The 20,213-nt window shown below is 47.2% G+C and overlaps 1 protein-coding gene across 3 annotated transcripts in view; it reads right to left on the bottom strand.

Annotated features, from left to right (window-relative positions):
* The window catches only part of ATP9A (ATPase phospholipid transporting 9A (putative)), a 122,345-nt gene that overhangs the window by 35,720 nt on the left and 66,412 nt on the right, over positions 1-20,213 (bottom strand). For 2 of the 3 annotated variants that reach the window (XM_043882983.1, XM_043882986.1), the window contains exon 14: positions 10,010-10,222. In XM_043882983.1, the coding sequence (XP_043738918.1) occupies positions 10,010-10,222 (213 nt within the window). The remainder of the gene's footprint in view (positions 1-10,009; positions 10,223-20,213) is intronic. The other variant, XM_043882984.1, reaches the window with a different exon arrangement.

Consider the following 20,213-nt stretch of genomic DNA (forward strand, 5'->3'; position numbering starts at 1 on the left):
TTTGATTAAGTAAATAAATATCCCTATACAATGTGAGATATTATAAATACCTAGGTCTATACAAGACTCAAAAGCTTGACTAAATTTACATCCTCCTTTACATACCAATTTAATAACAAAGAAAAAATAATTGTTCCTCTGATGCTTTCTAACATGACTGCTAGGGAAGAGATTTTTTTTTTTCATCCTTGCATTTAAACAACTATTATTTCACTCCTTAAAAACATATTTAATTGTTCTGAAATGATGTGAAAAATCTCTAATACTGGGCTTTAAGAAAATACGCTAAGTCCCCGAAAACCTATTCTTAATGTCAATCAAGAGGACTTCCCTGGTGGTCCAGTGTTACAGTTAGAGTCCACAGGCTGATGCAGAGGACACGCCGTTGATCCCTGGTCCAGGAAGGTTCCACATGCCGTGGAGCAGCTAAGCCTGTTTGCCATGACTACTGAGCCCACAGGCCCTAGATTTCACAATGAGAAGGGTCCTTACAGTGGGAAGCCGTGCACCGCAATGATAGGCGGCCCCCACTTGCTGCACCGAGGGACAGCCCGCGTGCAGCCACGGAGCCGCAGTGCTGACCCAGAAAAGAAGAAAGAAAAAGGATCCGAAACTCCAAAACGGGAAGCGGCTTTCAGGGCTGCGGGGGCAGGTCTGGCCTCAGCCAGCCCAGGTCCCCCAGCGCAGACTCCACAGGAGTGCGCTGGAGGGAAAGCAGAACTGGAAATCTCAAACAAGCACCAGCGCAAGTGTTCCCGGGAAGCGTGAACTACACCGGCGTGGAAGTATCTTCTCAGCCTGCGTTCAGCTCCAGCATCCCCCCACCGCCCCCCACCCTCACCCCTGGGGGCCAAGGTCCTAATGGAAAGCTTGAAGGTCTCCTCAGGGGCTGATTCCAACAGGATATGAGCCCTGCGGGGGCCTTTCTTTCTCACCGTCCACTCTCTTACTCCGACAAACATTAAGTCAGCCTTAATTTAAAGCTGATTTCTATCAGAACATGTGAAGTCCCCAGGGGCCTACTCAGAAGAGAGCGGATTGGTTTAGAAGGCATGAGGGGTAGGGGTGCTCTCTAGGCCGTCTCAACTGCAGTGGGGACAGACATTTCAGAGGTCAAGAAGGGATGCTACCTATCCCTTCCCAGAACAAGAAGATGTGAATAAGGCTGCTACTTCTCCTAGGCGGTCAGAGCTTTAGTTCAAAAGAATCATTCCCTATTGCCAAATCATCAAGTCTCACCTGAGGTCTCATTGAGTCTTGCTGAGTACGGGGTCTTAGAGGGCCTCGGTGAAACTATTTGGAGGTCAGGACGGCAGCAGAAAAAGACATCTCGTAAGGTGGCTCAGTGTTAGAGAATCAGCCTGCCAATGCAGGAGACACAAGTTCGATCCTTACATAGCGAGTATCCCCTGGAGAAGGAAATGGCAACCCACTCCAGTACTCTTGCCTGGAGAATCCCATGGACAGAGGAGCCTGGAGGGCTACAGTCCATGAGGTCACAAAGAGTTCGACTGGGCGTTCACGCAAGCGTAAGGTAAATGAATCAACAACTTAAGAGTCAAAGGCAAAGGCTAGAAACCAAGAAAGTGCCCGAGGTGGGGATCTGGCTCTGTGAGTTGGCTGCATATTCTGATTTGGATCAGGAAATAAAAACAAAACACAGAGTCTGCTACTCTACTCTGCCCCCACGAAAATAAAAGCCTATCTGAAGAATTCTTGCCAGAGCTGCCCATGAAAGGGCTTTTTCACCATTTGTTGGTCAGCAATGAGCCATCTGTGATAAGTTTTAATAATTTTCCCTTTGTACCTGGCAATGTGTGCTTGGGAATTATGCCAGGCAGGCTAAAGAGCCTTGAATTCTTGTCAAAAGCAGGATACATGAGAAACATAAGAACATGCACAAATCCGCTATCTGATTTATTAATAAAAGGGTTCTTTGGTGGCCTTCCATCAGATAAACAGCCAGGCTTACAAAGAGTGGCCAGTCTGCCTGAAGCCAGCCTTTCAGGATTATAAATGTATCCACAGATCTAGGGTATTCTTTACTGAAGAAATAAGTTTCATAAAACTACCATATGACCCAGCAATGTCACTACAGGGCATATACCCTGAGAAAACTGCAATTGAAAAAGACAGAGATACCTCAGTGTTCACTGCAGCACTGTTTACAACAGCCAGAATAAGGAAGCAACCAAGATGTCCATCGACAGATGAACAGATAAAGAAGTTATGGTACATATATATATAATGGAATATTATGCAGCCGTTAAAAGGAGGGTAAAATTTGAGTCAGTTCTGATGAGGTGGATGAACTTAGAGCCTATCATACAGAGTGAAGTAAATCAGAAAGAAACAGGGATCATATATTAAAGCACAAACATGGAATTTAGAGAAATGGTGCTACTGATGAGCCTCTTTGCAGGGCAGGAATAGAGATGCAGACACAGAGAACAGACGTGAGGACAGTGCAGGGGCTGACGAGGGTGGGATGAACCGGGAGTGGTGCTGAAACATGCACATTATCACACGCAAAACAGAGCTACCAGGAAGCTGCCCGAGGCTCTGTGACAACCCACAGCGGTGGGAGGGGGTGGGATGTGGTAGGAAGGGGATTCAAGAAGGAGGGGACATATGAACACCTGTGGCTGATTCATGTTGATGTATGGCAGAAACCAGTACCACACTGGAAAGCAATTATCCCCCAAACAAAAATAATTTTTTTTTAAGTCAAATAGGTTCCAAAATGTGCCACACGGTAGTTGCAGGTTTGACTCTCGACAGGATTAGGGCAGGTAGTGGACTGGGGCAGGGCAGGCCACCGGGGCGGTGGGGGTGGGGAGGGTGGGGGGGCGCCTGGGGAAACAGAGGCGGCAGCCACCCCACGCGGCTCACTGCTGCCAGACAGAAACTGGGCCCAGTCTTTCCAGATTCTCATCTTTCTCAGGAGAAGCTGACTCTTCTAGAACACTAAGTGATTTTTAAATATTGCTGATTTAAAAAAAAAAAAACCATCACGGAGCCAGCAACGTTTAAGAATCAGTGGACTGGCGGTTTCCCGGGGGTCCAGTAGTTAGGACTAAGCTTACACTGCAGGGGATGTGGGTTTAATAGCTGGTCGGGGAACTAAGGTCCTGCATACCACGTAGTGCGGCTAAAAAATTTTTTTCAAAAAGAATCAGTGGACACTGTAGTAGAATAAACGGCCACTCCCTGATCTAAATTTCCTTGATCTTATTACTCAAAATTCAGCCTCCTATCACTTAACTCTGATGAAAATGAATATCTGAGAAGGAAGAATGGCATCATCTCCATTAAAATTCAGCCCTTTGCAAACGACTCTTTACGTAATCCATTCTGGCCAAAACTGACATGATGCGGGACAGAACTTCTACATGTCTGTCCACAGAGGGGCTCAAACCAAAGAAGGCTCATATGACAGTTCTCTAGTGTCCCCACAACCCCGCGGTCCTGCCGTACACAGGACCCCTCTCTTCTGAGCAACCAAACTCCTATTTCAACATTCCAGCCCGCCGGTTAATAAATGACAGTGATGGAGGGTTTTTATCAAGTTCCCGAGCACTGTTCTCTGACCTCACCCAATGGCCTGGCAACGTGATGGTGGAGCTCCACCAGCCTCCCAAACCTCTCTGCGTCAACACTGCACGCTCCCCCGAGCACGCGTCTAATGCTGGCGTGGTCCACGGCCTGGGCTGAGATGCAGGCACCAGGAGGCCTTCAGGAGAGACAGGGATGCAGTCGTGGGGTGAAGAAAAAAAACTCAAGGCCATGAACAGACTGGGAGGTTGCCAGCCCCTCCTCAAGGCCACGAGCTTCCCTTCCCCTATAGCTTTTCTCCTCGCTCTTTGCAACAGGGCTAAGAAAACACAGTGAGACAACTGGGACCTTTCGTGCACGCTGCGATGTGCACAGAGACTGAATACGCAAGGCTCTCCATCACGACATTATTTATGACGGCCAAAAGAGGGGACCACCTAGATGTTATGCTTGGGAGACAGGAAAAATCATCTGTGGTGTATCTCAGCAGTCACTAAGAATCTTCCTATCATAGACGGTTACCGGAAAGGGATAATGCAAGGGAACAAGTCAAGGTCATTGAACATATAAGGTGTATATATATATACACACACACATATATATATACACACACACATACTAGAGAGAGGTAGCAAAAACATCGAGATACTTTTGGCCTTTTTTCCTTTTTTCTTTTTCTATAAAAAGCTCTTGCTACTGTGTTCGCTTATACATACATAATTTATTTCCTTTCGGCTGTGCGCGGCCCTCACTGCCGCACAGGCTCTTCTCTCGTTGCAAAGAGCAGGGCTTGCTCGCGAGCAGCGGTGCTTCGGTGGTTCCTCTGTCACAAAGCCAGGCTCTGGAGCACAGGCTCAGCAGCTCCCGGCATGGGGGATCTTCTCGGAGCAAAGACCGAACCCCGGTCTCCTGCACGGGCAGGCGGACTCCTTACCCGAGCCACCAGGGAAGCCCTGTCACTCTAACAATGAGTGCACGCCAAGCTGCCTCAGGCGTGTCCGACTCTGCGACCCCGTGGACTGTAGCCCACCAGGCTTCTCTGTCCACGGGGCTCTCCAGCAAGAAGACGGGCGTGGGGAACAAAACTAAAACCCACTCCTCGAGCGCTGCACCCTCACTGCACACCCCTTTCTCACGTCACCCCGTCTGCAGGACTCCCAGCCCCTGACATTTGAATGGAGGCAGGGATGCTCTCCATCTCCAGAGGCTTAGAAGCCCCCTCCACTGCACCCCACCTCTGATGGTGCCAAACATCCTGGGAACTGGACGCATTCAGGGCGAAAGCGTGTGTGTTCAAGCCTCCGGGGGCCACTTCTCCCCAGCAGACTTCATCCATTTCACTTCCCCGGGGAGTCACTGTACTGGGGCGGGGGAGGGCGCTGCCCCCAGGCTGTAATCAATAGCTGAATAAAGACACTTCAAGGCTTCCCAGGCGGAATGCGCACAGGAAACAAATTTAGGAAATCCTGCTTTCTGTTACAGGAAATGAATCCTGGGCCAACTGGTAGGAATTACTCCAGCAGCCCCAAAGTAAAACGGATACTGGCTTCTGTATGTATTCCATCAACTGACCTTGCCCGCACCAGTGAGGCTTTATTGATATAGAATTTCAAAGGTGGGATTCTAGACCCCGCTGCTCCTACGTGGAATCCCACAGAGAGCTGGAAACAGGACGACTTTCTGAAAGAATTCATTGGCAACAGATTCAGCCAACTTTCTGTCAGATGGTCTATTTACATAAACAGATTTCTGTTTTGAGGTATGCATCTTTTGAAGTATTTTAAAAGGGTGATGGGGAAAATATTAACAGTGGTGACACCTTTTAGTTGGGCTTCCCTGGTGGCTCAGTGGTAAAGAATCCGCCTGCCAATGCAGGAGACTCGGGTTCGATCCGTGATCTGGGAAGATTCCCTGGAGAAGGAAATGGCAACCACGCCAGTATTCTTGCCTGGATAATCCCATGGACAGAAGAGCCTGTCCATGGAGTACAGTCCACAGGGTCACAAACAGTTGGACACAACTTAGCAACTGAACAACAACACACCTTTAGTTAGTAGGGTTTTGGCTTACCTTTTTTCTTCTCTACGCTTTCATATATTCTATCATAAACCTGAAATAACTGTGTAATTAAAAAAACTGTCATGGGGAAAAGGAAACCAAGAAAGTAATGCTGACCTCTGTGAAGACACCAAAGACCAAAGAAAATATCTTTTAAAAAAGAAACACTATTCAGAATCTTAGCAAAACAGAACAAATCTGAATCCAAAGGCGATTAACGGGCAGCAGAGATAAAGGGCTCTTCTCTTTAACAAAAAGGAGCTGAGAAGCACAAAGCATTCCATGGAAGATTTACCTTCATGGAAAAACCTTTGCACAGCCCTAAAACAAATATATCAAAGTTCAGCAGGAAGCAGGCATGTGGGGCAGGCATTAAAGACCATCACAGATGCATGTCAATAGTCAACAGGAGCCCAGAGGCACAAGGGCTCATCCGACCACCTACATTTGGAACCTGTTCGAATTTAAATTCTACCAATACCCACAAACTACTGGTTCCCAATCCACAATGATCAAGACTCTGGTCCTTTCTCACATGGACCATTCAATGGTACCATCCTCCCATTCCCAAATGGAAAAGCAAGAACAAGCAGACAAACCCCGGTGGAGAAAGTGACAAATGTGACAAGCTTTTGGTCCCAGGGCAGAAGTCCCAAGAGATCAGTAGGCTCATCAATAGCTATAGTCCCTCCCTCCTTTTCTCTCTTTGCACACAATTCCCATCTCAGAATGTGGCCAAGGGCTACCACATCTTTCACCCCGGAAAAGCCTGGTTCAGGTATCAATGGTCACAGATCAACCGGGCTTCCCAGTTTGAGCTCTTTCACAAATACGGAGCAGACAGGAAGGAGGACTCTCCCAGGAGACACGCTCCATTGCCCCAGAGAAGGAGGAAGAAAGGACCTCATGGGAAAGTCGCACCCAAGTGTCCTTCCTGACCTTTGGAGAAGATTCCCGTTGTGCCTCTCTCGACCACATCAGCTCACTGATGTTCTCAGAGGAGTCCGGACCTTCAAAACACATTGAATGAGTTTCAGCCTGAATTCCTTCCTTCCCCGGAACAGCTCAGCCAAAGGGGCACAGGAGCAAAGCCTGTTTCTGTTATGGGAAGCACACGACCGAAACTGCCCACCCTGGCCAGCACCACAGTAACCATCTGCACAAGGAGGTCGTCCTGGTAAGGAACATGGAACTAACGAGCCTCCACCAACCGGAAGAGCTCGGGAAAGGTCAACAGGAGACGCCACGTGTCTGACCACCGCCCAGAATCCTTCTCGCTGGCACCCATTTTGGCTGAGCAATGCGTGTGCTACCAGAAAGGACCCTGAGTCAGAGTGACTGGTCAGAGAAAACCTGGAAGCTAACCCCGTCACCCTAAAACCCAAGGCTGTGAGCCCCACGGTGGAGCAGCTCTCCTGGGTTCCCTTACCCTCACGCTCTCTACTGCGGTGCCCCTTCCCAATGAAGTCTCCAGCACATGTGTCTCTCTGGACAACTCCCCGAGTGTTAGACAAGAGCCCGCTCTCGGGCCCTGGAAGAGGTTTCCCTTCCTGCAACATTTCCTTTAACTCCACCTACCAAGGCTTTTGTCTACAGCTTGTTCACCCACACGCTTCACCAGGAGGCAGAAGGCAGAGCCAGCGAGAGCAGGTGCTGCCTGGGTCCACCCTCTGGTGCTCACCAGCCATGCAACGTTGGCCAAGTTGCTTACCCTCTCTTTGCGTCTGTCTCATCTGTAAATCAGAGATCATGATAGAAACCGCCTCCCAATGCTGTTGGAAGCATTAAACAATAATAGTCACTGACATGGGTCAGGCGGTAAAGAATCCACCTACAATGTGGGAGACCCGGCTTCAATCCCTGGGTCAGGAAAATCCTCTGGAGAAGGGAATGGCAGCCCACTCCAGTACTCTCGCCTGGAGAATCCCATGGACAGAGGAATCTGGTGGGCTACAGTCTACGGGATCACAGAGTCAGACACAACTGAGCAACTACCACTTCCAGCACTCTTCCAAAGCTGTTGTAAGCATTAAATAATAACAGAGACAAAGTTTCGAACAATCCCCGGCACGTGGTAAATGTCAACTGTCATTGTTGTTCAGTCACCCAGTTCTGTCCAATTTGTTGTGACTCTATGGACTGCAACATACCAGCTTTCCCTGTCACTCACCATCTCCCGAAGTTTGCCCAAGTTCATGGCCATTGCATCAGTGATACCATCCAGCCACCTATCTCATCCTCTGACGCCCTCTTCTCCTTCTGCCATCAATCTTGCCCAGCGTCAGGGGCTTTTCCAATGAGTCAACTGTCATCACATACATATTAAAAAAAAAAAAAAAAGAAACTTCATGTACCACAGAAGCCCCTCCCTCCTTCTTGAAATTAATAATAATAATAATAATTGGGATTCCCTGCAACATTGGTAGAAGAGTAAAACGGTTAAAAAAAAAATCCCAGGAAGCACTCTCATAATTTACATAAACACATTCATTCATTTGACCGGCGGGATTTACTGACCACTTACTAAAAGCCTCACAACACCCTCAGACCCACCGTGAAGAAAAGAAACCTACCCAGGTGTGGAGCTGGGAACCCAGGATCCACGTGCTCAGCTGTCTCACTCCAGCTGCCCCTACAGATGTGGCCTGGAGTCTTGTTTAACGTGGACTCCTAGGGCCTGGCCAATGGGAGGCCCTCAAAGATACCTGGTGAAATCATGAACCCAATTACACCATTTCTACAAACATCAGGTGCAAGGATGCCCATCAGAAATGTTTCTAACTACTACTGCTCGAAATTAAAACATAATCTAAATTCCAGAAATATGAGAACAGTTAAAAGATATTATGGCCCATTCACGAGCAGTAAACTGAAGAACTGAATTCTAATAATATTCAACAAAATTTAGAAACAGGCATGATAAAATATTAAGTGAAAAAAAGGAGGATGCAAAACCCTTGCTTATATTAAAATTCTCATCTTTTTTTAAGAAAAAAATACATTAAAACCTAGTGGAGGGGCTATATATCAAATTAATGAAAATCGATATCTAGTGGTGTCTAAAAATGGTTTAGTGAAAGGTTTACCAGAAAAGTATAAGAATCTGGGCTCTGAAAACAAACTCTGGTTAAAGCCCTCGCCCTCTCACCCAGGGGGCTGGTAATAAGATGCATCAGCCACAGAAAATGGCAACTTCACCCGGAAGAACAGTTTTCTAGGGGACACCACCTTAGCCAAGAAACCTATGTTAGAAGCTCTGAGAGTGGGACACGCCAACATCATGTGACTCCAGATACCAAGGCCAATGCCAGAAACGCATAACCTGAGGCAACATCATAAGAAAACGTCAGACAGACACAACCTGAAGGACACGCTATAAAACCGAGGTTAAACATAAAGTTAATGTGACCCAGTAATCCCTCTCCTATACGTACACCGAGAGAAATGAACACACATGTCCGTATAAAAACCTGGACACAAATGTTCACAGAAAAATATACATAAACATTCCACAGGTCCATCAACCAAAGAATGGACAAACAGAACACAGTATTATCCATTCGAAGGAATACTGTTCATTCAAAACCAGGCATGAAGTATTGATACATGCCACTACAGGGATGAACCTTGAAACACATGCTAAGTGAAAGAAATGAGGCAGAATGAGATACAGGAGATGTTTCCATTTGCACGCAATGTTCAGAACGGGCAAGTCTACCGAGACAGAACATAGGTCAGGGGTTGCCAGGGGCTGGAGGGGGAAGGGTGGGGGTCTGTGGGAAGGTTGGCATGGAGTGCTTCCTTTTGGGGTGGTGAAAATGCACTAAAGTCGATTATGGTGGGGACTTCCTTGGTGGTCCAGGGGTTAAGAATCTGCCTTCCAAAGCAGGGGACACAGGTTTGATCCCTGGTCGGGGAATTAAGATCCCACATGTTGTCGGGCAACTAAGCCCCCACGTGGCGACGACTGGGCCCAAGCACCACAACAAAGAGCTTATGCAGCTGAAATAAATAAAAATTCACTAATCAATAAATAAAATCGACTGTGGTGAGGTTACAGAACGCCACGAAAATATTATTAAAATAAAAATACACTGAGCTGTACGTATCTGTTAAACAGGCAATTGCATGCTATGAGGATTGTATCAATAAAGCTTTTTGAAGGAATGTGGTTCTTTAAGGAACCTGTGTCCCGTGTCTGCTGGCCATCTGAACCACAGAGATCTCTTGCTCTTTCCTGATTCATGATGGATCTCAAGGTCAAAACTGCTCCTTCCAGAGGAAGGGCGGGGCCTTTAGGGACCCAGCATCAACCCGGCTCCCGCCACCCGACAGGCGCCCCCACCCCCACGGGGCAGGTGCGCAGCGGGCCGGCGGCGCGCGTGCGCGGGCTTACCTCGTCCGGGCTGGACGCCTGGTACACACGGCAGGAGTCCTCATACTGCTTCTCGGCCTCGGCCTGGTCGGTGACGCCGTTGGACTCGTACACGGGGGTGACGTTGTGGCAGAGCGCGATGGCCTTGACCGCTTCATGCACGCGGCTGCTCATGGTCCGCCGCACCTTGGTGGTCGGCGCGGGGCCCTTCTGAGCCGGCGGGTCCTGGGGCTGCTGCGGAAGAGGAAAGCAGCGAGGAGGACCAGGACACGGAGGGGCCTCCAGGGGAGGGAGGCTTCGGCGGGCTCGCCGCTTCCCTCCCACCTGCTCTAGCAAGTGCCCTCCTAGGGGCGTGCAATTTAGGGATCCAGTCACTGGGGCTCAGCCAAAAACAACAAACAAAATAAACAGAAATGACAGTCTAGGGTATGTGGGCGATTCTACTGGGGAACGTTGAGTGTTGTTGGGGGCTCCGCTACACTGCCAGCGATGCTGGTGTTTCAGACCAGGGCCCCGGACCTCCGCACTGGTGACATTTGGGGCTTCCCTGGGGGGCTCAGTGGTAAAGAATCTGCCTGCCAATGCAGGAGACGCAAGTTCGATCCGTGGGTCAGGAAGATCCCCTGGAGAAAGAAATGTCAACTGACTCCAGTATTATTGCCCGGGGAATCCCATGGAGGGAGGAGCCTGGTGGGCTACAGTCCATGGGGCTGCAAAGAGTTGGACACGACTGAGCGCCTAAACAGCAACTGCTGACACTTGAGAAGGGTGATTCTCTATTGGGTGGGGGCGGGGGCGGCGGGCGTACTGTGTGTGGCAGATGCTTAGCAGTTCCTCTGTCTCCATCTTCTAAACTCCAGAAACAACCCCAGGTGTCACAGGAGAACAAAAAATGTCTTCAGAGGTTGCCAAATGCCCCATAGAGACCAAAATCCTCCCAGTTTAGAGCCACCGTCTTAACTGTACATTCCTCTCAGTGCAATTAAAATGGAAGACAGCCTCAATGGGGCTCTAGGGGGCGCCGAGCATCCCAGGGCAGGTCAGGGAGACAGTCAGCAACGACACAATGCAAAATGGTACCCAGAAGTCCACTCAGCGTCGATTTTCAAGAGTTAACTGAAATGTGCTCAAGCTCTGCCTTCCGAACCGACCGAGGACCCTAATTCTTGTCCAAGACGTGGCTGCCTGGCTTACACAGCCCTCATTCACCTCTTCACTGTACCTTTCAGCACATGGCTTGTCCTCCTAATGGGTTAAATCTTGGGGAAAGGTTTTGAGCAAACATGGTAAAAAGAACGAAGGTGAGAAATCTGAGTCTGATTCTCGGGCAGGTGCCAAGAGCTGGGTGACCTCAAGCAAGGCCCATCTGCCCTCTGGGCCTCGGTTTTGTGCCAATGAGAGGAGTGGGCTAGGAGCTGGTTTTCAACCCACATGCGGAGGAGAGGAACCACGAGAAATCCACTCCGCAGCATCAAACGTGGAAGACAAGCAGCCCCATCCCCACCTGTGCACCATCGGGTACCATGAAGGCTCTGCTTTGAAGAATGGGTTCTACTGCTTTGCTGTGTCCTGTGCAGAGTTGCTCTATTGCCTTAAAACATAATTTAAAAAATTAAGGCCACTAGAAAGAGTACACTTGCCAGGAGTCTATGAGTCAGTGATCGGTAAAACTCAGATAGCCTCCCATGACCCACCTGATCAGCCTCTCTCTCCAACCTCCTTATCCTGCCTCAGGGCCTTTGAACTTGCTGTGCCCACTGCCTAGAATACCGTTTCCCACATCTTTGCAGAATTAGTTCATTCCACCTCATCATTCAGGCCCCAAATTCAACATCAGCTCCCCAAAGATGCCTTCCCCTGGTCCCCTAATTGGCTCTGCCTCATGTGCCTGCCCCACTGGGAACCACGCTTCCATGGTAGCATGTGTGTTATTGTCTTCACTGACTAAAACTGGATTGTTTACCTGATCATTCTCCTGTCAGATCGTGAGAAAAGATAGCTTGTCTACTGAATTTTAGTACCAAGGGCAGGAGATAACTTGCTCAGATATTTGTTGAACAAATGAACAACTTAATTTTCCTGAGATAACAGTGAGAAGTCCTCATCTGACATGAACTTCCCCCCCATTTTTAAGAAGAAATAAATATCAAACTGACCAACATTGGTTCCAGATTTTAAGTCACAGTTTAGGACAAAAGACCTATCATAGCCTCCCTACCTCCACAACTGAGTCTTGGAAGCGAGAGATGTTTGTGAGTTACTGAATACTACGTTCCATTAAAAACATATTTTATCCAACAGAGGAGAAGCGATCTGATCTTTTAGAATGAATGTTTTATACCCATGAACACATGGTTGCCCAAAATAGAGAACAGATGGGTTATGAGAAACAAGAAAAGACTTTCATTTAATTTTTTAATACTATTTTTAGCAGTGGCATCAGACTCCTCAGGTAATTAGACAATTACTAAATTACTCTGGTCACGCAGGCACACACACACTGCTCTGGCTTCCTGCTCTGTTAACCTCCGGTGTCAAGAGGACATGGGTTTCACTTCCAGGCCAAAGGGCGCTGCATGGTAACAATAATTAGAGTAATATATCAGAACTACAGTTTAAATGAATCATTATTTGCCAAGTGCTTTTAATTATAAAGAATTTAACTCTAAAATTATAACGAGGACTGAAGATTTACAGAAAGGTCCCCTCTCATAGTGAGGCTAAATCAAGAATGTTTTTTTCTTCCCCCCAAAGTTCTGTAATTTATGTTCTGGCCCTAGACGTGTGTCTTCATTTTTTTGCCCACATTCCTCAGCACCTGGACCAAATTATTATTTACCATTAGGAGCAATAACAAGACCTTTGACAAAGTAATTGCTCTGGCTGGCAAGTTTTAGCAACAGTGGGTTTGAAGGGAAGGCTGAATTAAGGGTATCTTTCACAAACCTTTGGGTTTTAGAAGCAATCTGATTATGTCTACAGGAGTCAGATACTTCCACTAATATTTTAAATGTGGGCTAACACAGAGCCCTGGGGCTTTGCATTCCAGGTGAAACCACTCCAGAGCAAGGCAAAAAGAGAAACACAGCCCAGATTTTTGCAAAGACCCCACTCAGATCAGGGAACTACTTGACAATAAACTAGAAGATGACAATGACTGAATCAGACCAGTGTCACAAGCAACTGATTTGCTGCCTTCAAGCTCCTTTGTCTCTCTCTGAAATTGATACTCATCCCCTTTTACTACTAAGACCATTTTGGCCTGTCTCAGGTCAGATTTGGAGAGGGAAATGGCAACCCACTCCCCTGTGTTCTTGCCTGGAGAATTCCATGGATAGAGAAGCCTGGCAGGCCATGGTCCATGGGATCACAGAGAATCGGACATTACTGAAGCGACTCAACACACACACACACACACACACTGAGGTGTTTCAGGGAAGACAGGTCATAACCACTAATTCTGATTTAATCTGCAAATAAAAGGCTCATCCACGCACCAAACGGTGATCCCCACATACCAGGAAGGCGCCGGTCATTACGAGGGGCTCGGCCAGTGTTCGTACTGGTCCAGTCGTTAAGCATCCTCACGTTGCCCATATGGAAAAGTTTCACATTGTACAGTGTTTATCTCCAGCCTCCTCCCCATAGGCCCTTTAACCTACACACATTTCTTCTTACTTAAAAAATACCAGGGGAAAACAAAAACAGATGTGGTATCCACAGAGGCAGGTTACGGCCCTTTCTGCCCTAGGGGGGAACCACCGGTCCTCTTGAGGAGGGAGGACACGCTAGGCCCTGGTGAGGTCAGAAGTCGGGTGAAGAATCAAGCTCTCAGCACACAAAGGCCCCTGCCTCGGGCCCGGGGTGGGTGTCCCGCACCGTGGGGTGTCTTGGTCATTCCACGCCACCCCAGCAAACAAATGAGACTTGGAGACTCCATGGAAAAAAAGAGGCCTCCGTTCCTCGTTAATAATCCACGGCAAGGGTATTTCCCGATGAGAACCTCAGCCTATATTTCAGGAAAGAGTAATACAAAAATTAAATGCTCAGTCACGATGAATATCCACCTTCTCTTATCCATCTTCTTTCCAAATGCAGTGAAAACACTACCACTTATGAACATTCATAAGATCAACAGATACCACGAATGGGTTGCAACTGCTTAAAAGTACACTATTCAAGAGAAGGAATTCCTGTTTCAATAGGTCCACTTCACTCCCCAAATAAAGCTCAGAGCTGAAAACTCATTAACCTCAAAGGGCCACTCTTCTAGAGACAGGCTCAGAGCTACAACTTCCAAATGAATCAGCTGACTTACAGGCTAAGTGACTGAATGAATACAACATTTACTATGTAGTAGCCGGGCGTCCCTAGTGGCTCAGACTGTAAAGAATGTGCCTGCAATGTGGAAAACCAGGTTCGATCCCTGGGTCAGGAAGATCCCCTGGAGAATGGAATGGCTACCCACTGCAGCATTCTATTCTGGAGAATTCCATGGACAGAGGAGCCTGGTGGGCTACAGTCCACGGGGTCACAAAGAGTCAGACACAACTAAGCAGCTAACACTTACTATGTAACAGTACACACCTTTCTGTACAGCAAAGGCAACAAATTTCAATTTGTTGAAACTGAACCACATACAGCACAGGGGTTCTCAACTTGGGAGATTCTGCCCTCCCCCTTGGGCAGTGTCTGGAGATACGTGGGGCTGTCACAAAGGCGAGGGGGAGTGTGCTACATGCATCTAGAAGGTGGAGGGCATGGATGTTGCTAGACATCCTAGGATGCACATGCTGGCCCCCACAACAAAGAATGACCCCGCCCATGATGTCATCACAGCAAGGCTGGGAACCAGACATGTAGTCATTGCTGCCACAAAGCCAGGGTCAGGACGGTGAGACCAGCCTGTGCAAGTGCTGAGCTGGAGCCTGTCAATTTAAGATTTGAATTTTTTGCCTTCGTTTTGAGTTTTTTAATACTGCATTACAATATGATTTGACTTAATGACTGCGTTTTTTGCCATCTCAATAAATTTTCCTTCCTAGGTGCATTCCTCACTCTACCCCTATATGGCCCAGTTGAAAAACCATTCAAAAGGATCATAATTATGACATGTGTGGGGGAAAAAAAGGAAGATGGACAATGTTATTCTAACAGTGGGTCTTAATCAGAAATGCTTCTCTGAATAACCAGGAAAGATTTTAAGAAATATATATATATATATGCCCAGGTCCCAGTCACTTAAAGAATATAGCAGGGCCTATGCATATATACATACTTTTCAATTCTACACATAATTTTGATCCTCAACTCTAGTTTAAAAGAATTACAAAAATATAATGACTTCTTCTTGGAAAGAAAAAAGAACCAGAGACAGAAAAGTAAAGTACATATCTCACAGACACACAAAGGCAGACAGTTAGCATTTTATACAGCCAGCTTAACACCGGTTATCTCTTACTGATGTGAATACAGGTGATTTCAGTGTTTTTTCTTTGTACCGATCCATATTTTTTTTCCTGTAGCCAAAAAAAAATGTATCCTAAGAAAGGATTTGAATTTTTTTAATGACTAAAAAACAAAGTAAGCTTTGTGTCCCAGAGAAAAACACACGAGTAAAAATTCTTCCCTGAGAAAACAAAACCTTCTCCATGCTTCCTATGGATGCAGAAAGCAAGACACACTACTTGGAACACAGCACGTACTGATAACCGAAAGCATCCTGTGCATACGTCTTGTGCACTAAGTGAATCACAAACTCACACGTTCACAAACATACTCGTTAAAAAGAAAAGGAGAAAACTGCTCAGTAAATTCCAACTCTAATAAATCCCAAAACAGTATCAGAGACAAACCATTAAGTGAAAAATCACAGTTGACAGATCAAAATGTGTAATAATGTGAACTATGTTTAAAAAAAAAAAGAATGTACCTATATAAAACAGCCTAGAAGAACACTCAAAAGCACTGGTCTTGGTTTTCTCTGACAAGGGACACCACGTGGCTCCCAATTCCCATAGTCATTATTTTTCTCAGACACATATATCAACAAAAGTTAAAGATGCTTCCACTTGCCGGGATAAGTAAAATAAAATAGGTGATTCCATATTCCAGGCAATATATAGACTAGTCATCTCAAATATTTTGAACATGTTGAGAAAAAAAATTAAGTACCTTCCCCACATGTGTATTCAAGTTGTATACATACTGTATTGTGCATTAAGAAACAAAAAAATTATAAAATGACGTGCTAAAAAGAAGAGATCATATTTCATAGAATTAGCTAAAAGTTCAAAATAACATATACTCAGGATCATAGACTTAAAATTATAATTATTTAAAGTTACAGATTCAAATTGTCCTATCTGTTTGTCATAAAGGAGCATGAAGTGCTGACATGCGCTGCAACCTGGAAAAACCTTGGAGATGTTACGCCAAGTGAAATAAGCCAGGTGCAAAAGGTATTGATTGATTCCAGGCATCTGAGATGTCCACAACAGGCAAACCCACAGAGACAAAAAGTAGACGGGTGGTTGTCAGGAGCTGGGGAACGGTGGGAGTCTAAGAGACAGGCAGGGTCCCTCTTTGGAGTAGTGAAAACAGACAGAAATTAGATAGCAGTGGTGATTGCAGAATATTGAGAATATACTAATAAACCCTGACCTGTACACTTAAGAGGATAAATGTTATGGTTTGTGAACCATCTCTCAATTTTTTAAAGGTGTCAGTAAGTAAATCAATAAGCCAGAGGAAAAAGCATCACATCTCCCTAGCCTGTCACAGGTTTCCCTCATAATGTGTTGGCCATTTCTTTGTGGTTTGCTCGGGCCTGTATTAATCATCTGGAGTTTCTCTGCAGGAATCTTGTAAAACCACCTGCCTTCTTTATGAGGTTAATTTAGTTAAATAACATCCCTAAAACCAGTCACCTAGACACTCATAAAACACAGTCTGTATTCCAGTGTTTCGAAAATAAACAATCGCGGAATTGTGACTCCTTCTGCAGGACACCTCAAGGACTGTACCTGACGAATGTTCATCTGATAAATCGGGTGAGGGTCCCAGGGTCAATCTTCATGCTCCTAGTAAGGTTTAAATTTCGCTTTAATTTTGAAGATGAAAATGAAGTGTGAGTGAACACTCAAATCTTTCCTTCCTACACCTCCATGGGTCACCTTGCACCCTCTGTTTTGGAGTTCACAGATCTAGGACAGTGATATTCTGAAAAATAACGGCAGACCTTAGATTCAAGGTGGGCTTCCCAGGTGGCGCGGTGATAAAGAATCCCCCTGCCAATGCAGGAGACACAGGATCGATCCCTGGGTCAGGAAGATCCCCTGGAGAAGGAAATGCAACCCACCCCAGTATTCTTGCTTGGGAAATCCTATGGACCGAGGAGCCTGGTGGGCTACAGTCCATGGGGGTCACAAAAGAATCAGACATGGCTTAGCGACTAAATAACAATTAGATTCAAAGGAGCTGTAGTACCCCCACTGTACTCTGGAACCACCTGGTTCACCTGTCAAAATTTGTAAATCCAGCTGCCATTCCTGGAGACTCTGACTCCAGGAGTGGAGTCTGACTCTGATGGCCAGATGGTCTCTGGCCATCTCACACAGGAGTTCCAAACGCTGTATTCAGGAGACACTGTTATAAACATCCTATTATTAAACTCTAAAGGGCAGATGGATGACTGTAGAGGCTCAGGAGAATCCCACTGGGGGGGGGGGGGGGGAGGGGAACAGTCTAAGATTGGATTGTGGGGATGATTCCATAACTCTGTAAATTTACTTGAAAAAAGCATTAAACAGTATACTTAACATCGCTAAATGTTACGGTATGTATGTTATACTTCAATAAAGCTGTTTAAAAAAACAAAACACAGGAAAGGCTTCATACTTGTCGTCACAAAAGGATCCGTGTGTTTACTGCAGGCTTTTCGCTATCCGGAGAGAAGGGTGAAGATGGCCTCCCTGGGGGCGGGGTGTGTCCACACCAGCCCCGGCCTCTCCCCATCACACCCCGTTCTTTTAAACTGAAGGCCAGGATGGGCAAGTCAATTTACGAGCCTCTGCTAAGGAAGGGCGATGAGGGGTCATGGTAAAATATGTTGTTTTCTGACTTTCAGCACTTGACAGAGAGGCTTATCTGCGCTCCCCCAAAAACGGGCCACAAAGCTGAACTAGACAAATATCCTGGGAAAGGGTGCCTTCTGTCAATAACGCAAGCTCTTAAAAATACCACCAAAATGGGTAGGGCTGTGCCTCCCGCCAGGGCACGTACTGCAGCATGGAGCTGTCTAACATAACTGTCGGCAGGCCAGCACCGCTGACACGGGGCTCCGAGGGAGGCGGGACCCCGGGGGGGGCTGACAAGAGTGACGATCCACACGGTGACCCCTGCTAGGGAGTCTGGAGGGCACTGGGGGGGCGGTTCAGAGGGAAGACTACTCCAAGACACAGAAGTGAAGTGGCTCACCCTGCCCGGAAAGCTGCAGGCCATGGTGTGTTGGGGTGAGTGGGAGGAGAGGCTGAACCACAGGAGAGGGTGGGGAGGGGATGCAGGCCACGCTGGATGCCACGGACCCTGCTGCCAGGACCAGGGCGGGGAGGAGGGAAGCAGGGAAGCTTGCAGGGGGGTCTCTGCAGACAGCCAGGCAAGGGAGAGTGCAGCTTCTGCCTAGTGAGCGAGGGGATGACAACCGAAGCCAAGCAGATGGTCTGGGGGCCGGGCCTGCGACTGCAGGCAGGCGGCCACGGGGCAGGAAGCAAGGGCATTTCCCAAACCCCTGGACGGAGCTCACAGGCCAAAGGGGCATGGTGCTTACAAAGACGAGAACGACGTCACGCAACCACGTAGGGGATGCAGGGAGAAGGATGGGATGTGGGCACACTGCCCTTCTGACGCCTGAGCGGGGATGCCAAGGATTCCAGGCTAAAGCTCCAGGTAGGGTCGATGCAGACCCGGGAGCCACCAGCTCTGACAGGGCAGCAGAAGCTGGCCAAGAGGGGAGCCCCCTAGAGACTGACACACAGAGCCCAGTAGAGACCATGACACGACAGAGGAAGACAGGTCAGGCGAGGGGGCGAGGAACTGAGGTGGGCTGCGGCTTCTCCCTCCAGCCCAACCACATCCTTGTGATTTTCTAACAGTCTGAAAGTCCATCTTTGAGAAAGGTCCACGGACCCATTTGGAGTCAAGCCACGATGCCCACACCGGCAGCAGAGAATGGCAGGTGCTTCGTGGCTGGCTGTAGGAAGTGACTCGACATGGAACGAATGAGCTTGTCTTCACTTAAAATCCGCCTCGCTTCCAGCTCTGTTCTCTGCCCTGCCATGTTTAGGAGACACCCCGGAAACCCAGGTGTGCCCCCCAGGAAATGTCCCGGAAAATTAAACATTGACTCTAACTGTGCCACTAAGCATTGAGAGAGTCCATCTCTAATCCTTACACAAAAATACACTTTTAACTGGCCTTCTGACTACAGAATCACTATCTAGTCAGACAAATTAAAGCAAAAAATGGTTTCTTTATTCTCTTGTTCTCAAACCAGTGTCATAACCCCGTAGCTGGTCTAATGCAATCTATGTTAGCTCTGGGTGTGTTTTCAGAATTACCAAGGGAATTGCTTCTTTATCATCTTCCCTTTAACACACAGAAGTGCAGGTTCTCCTGGCATCTGAATGAGTCAGAATCTCTAAGGTATCAGGCCCACGTCAAAGTCTTTTGTTTTGCTTTTATTTTACTTGTTTTTTAAAACATTACTAGGAATTCTGATGAGCAGCCAAGGTGGACATCCACTGGTCTAACATTTTAGGACACTTACAAGTAATATCTTTCTCTTAAAAAAAAAAAAAATGACTGGTTTTGAAAAATCTTGTAGCGGGGGTAAAAACCAGGAGCAGATAAAGTTGATAGTCATTTCTGATCATTTCTTCCACTAGACTGCTAAATTGAAAAGAGATGACAAACTAAAGCTCATCAGTTACACCGTAATTATGTCACAAGCAGTCCATTAATTACTGATTGCTTTTGCTCATAACTGGGGAAAAGGAAAAAGCAAACATGTCTATAAACTTGAAGGAGAAGCATTAGGTTCTCAGAGCTTTTTCTGGTGCTGCTGCTGCTGCTAAGTCGCTTCAGTCGTGCCTGACTCTGCGGGACTCCATAGATGGCAGCCCCCCAGGCTCCCCCGTCCCTGGGATTCTCCAGGCAAGAACACTGG

The sequence above is a fragment of the Cervus elaphus genome, chromosome 23, assembly GCF_910594005.1.
Source record: "Cervus elaphus chromosome 23, mCerEla1.1, whole genome shotgun sequence".
In the NCBI taxonomy this organism is placed as follows: Eukaryota; Metazoa; Chordata; class Mammalia; order Artiodactyla; family Cervidae; genus Cervus; species Cervus elaphus.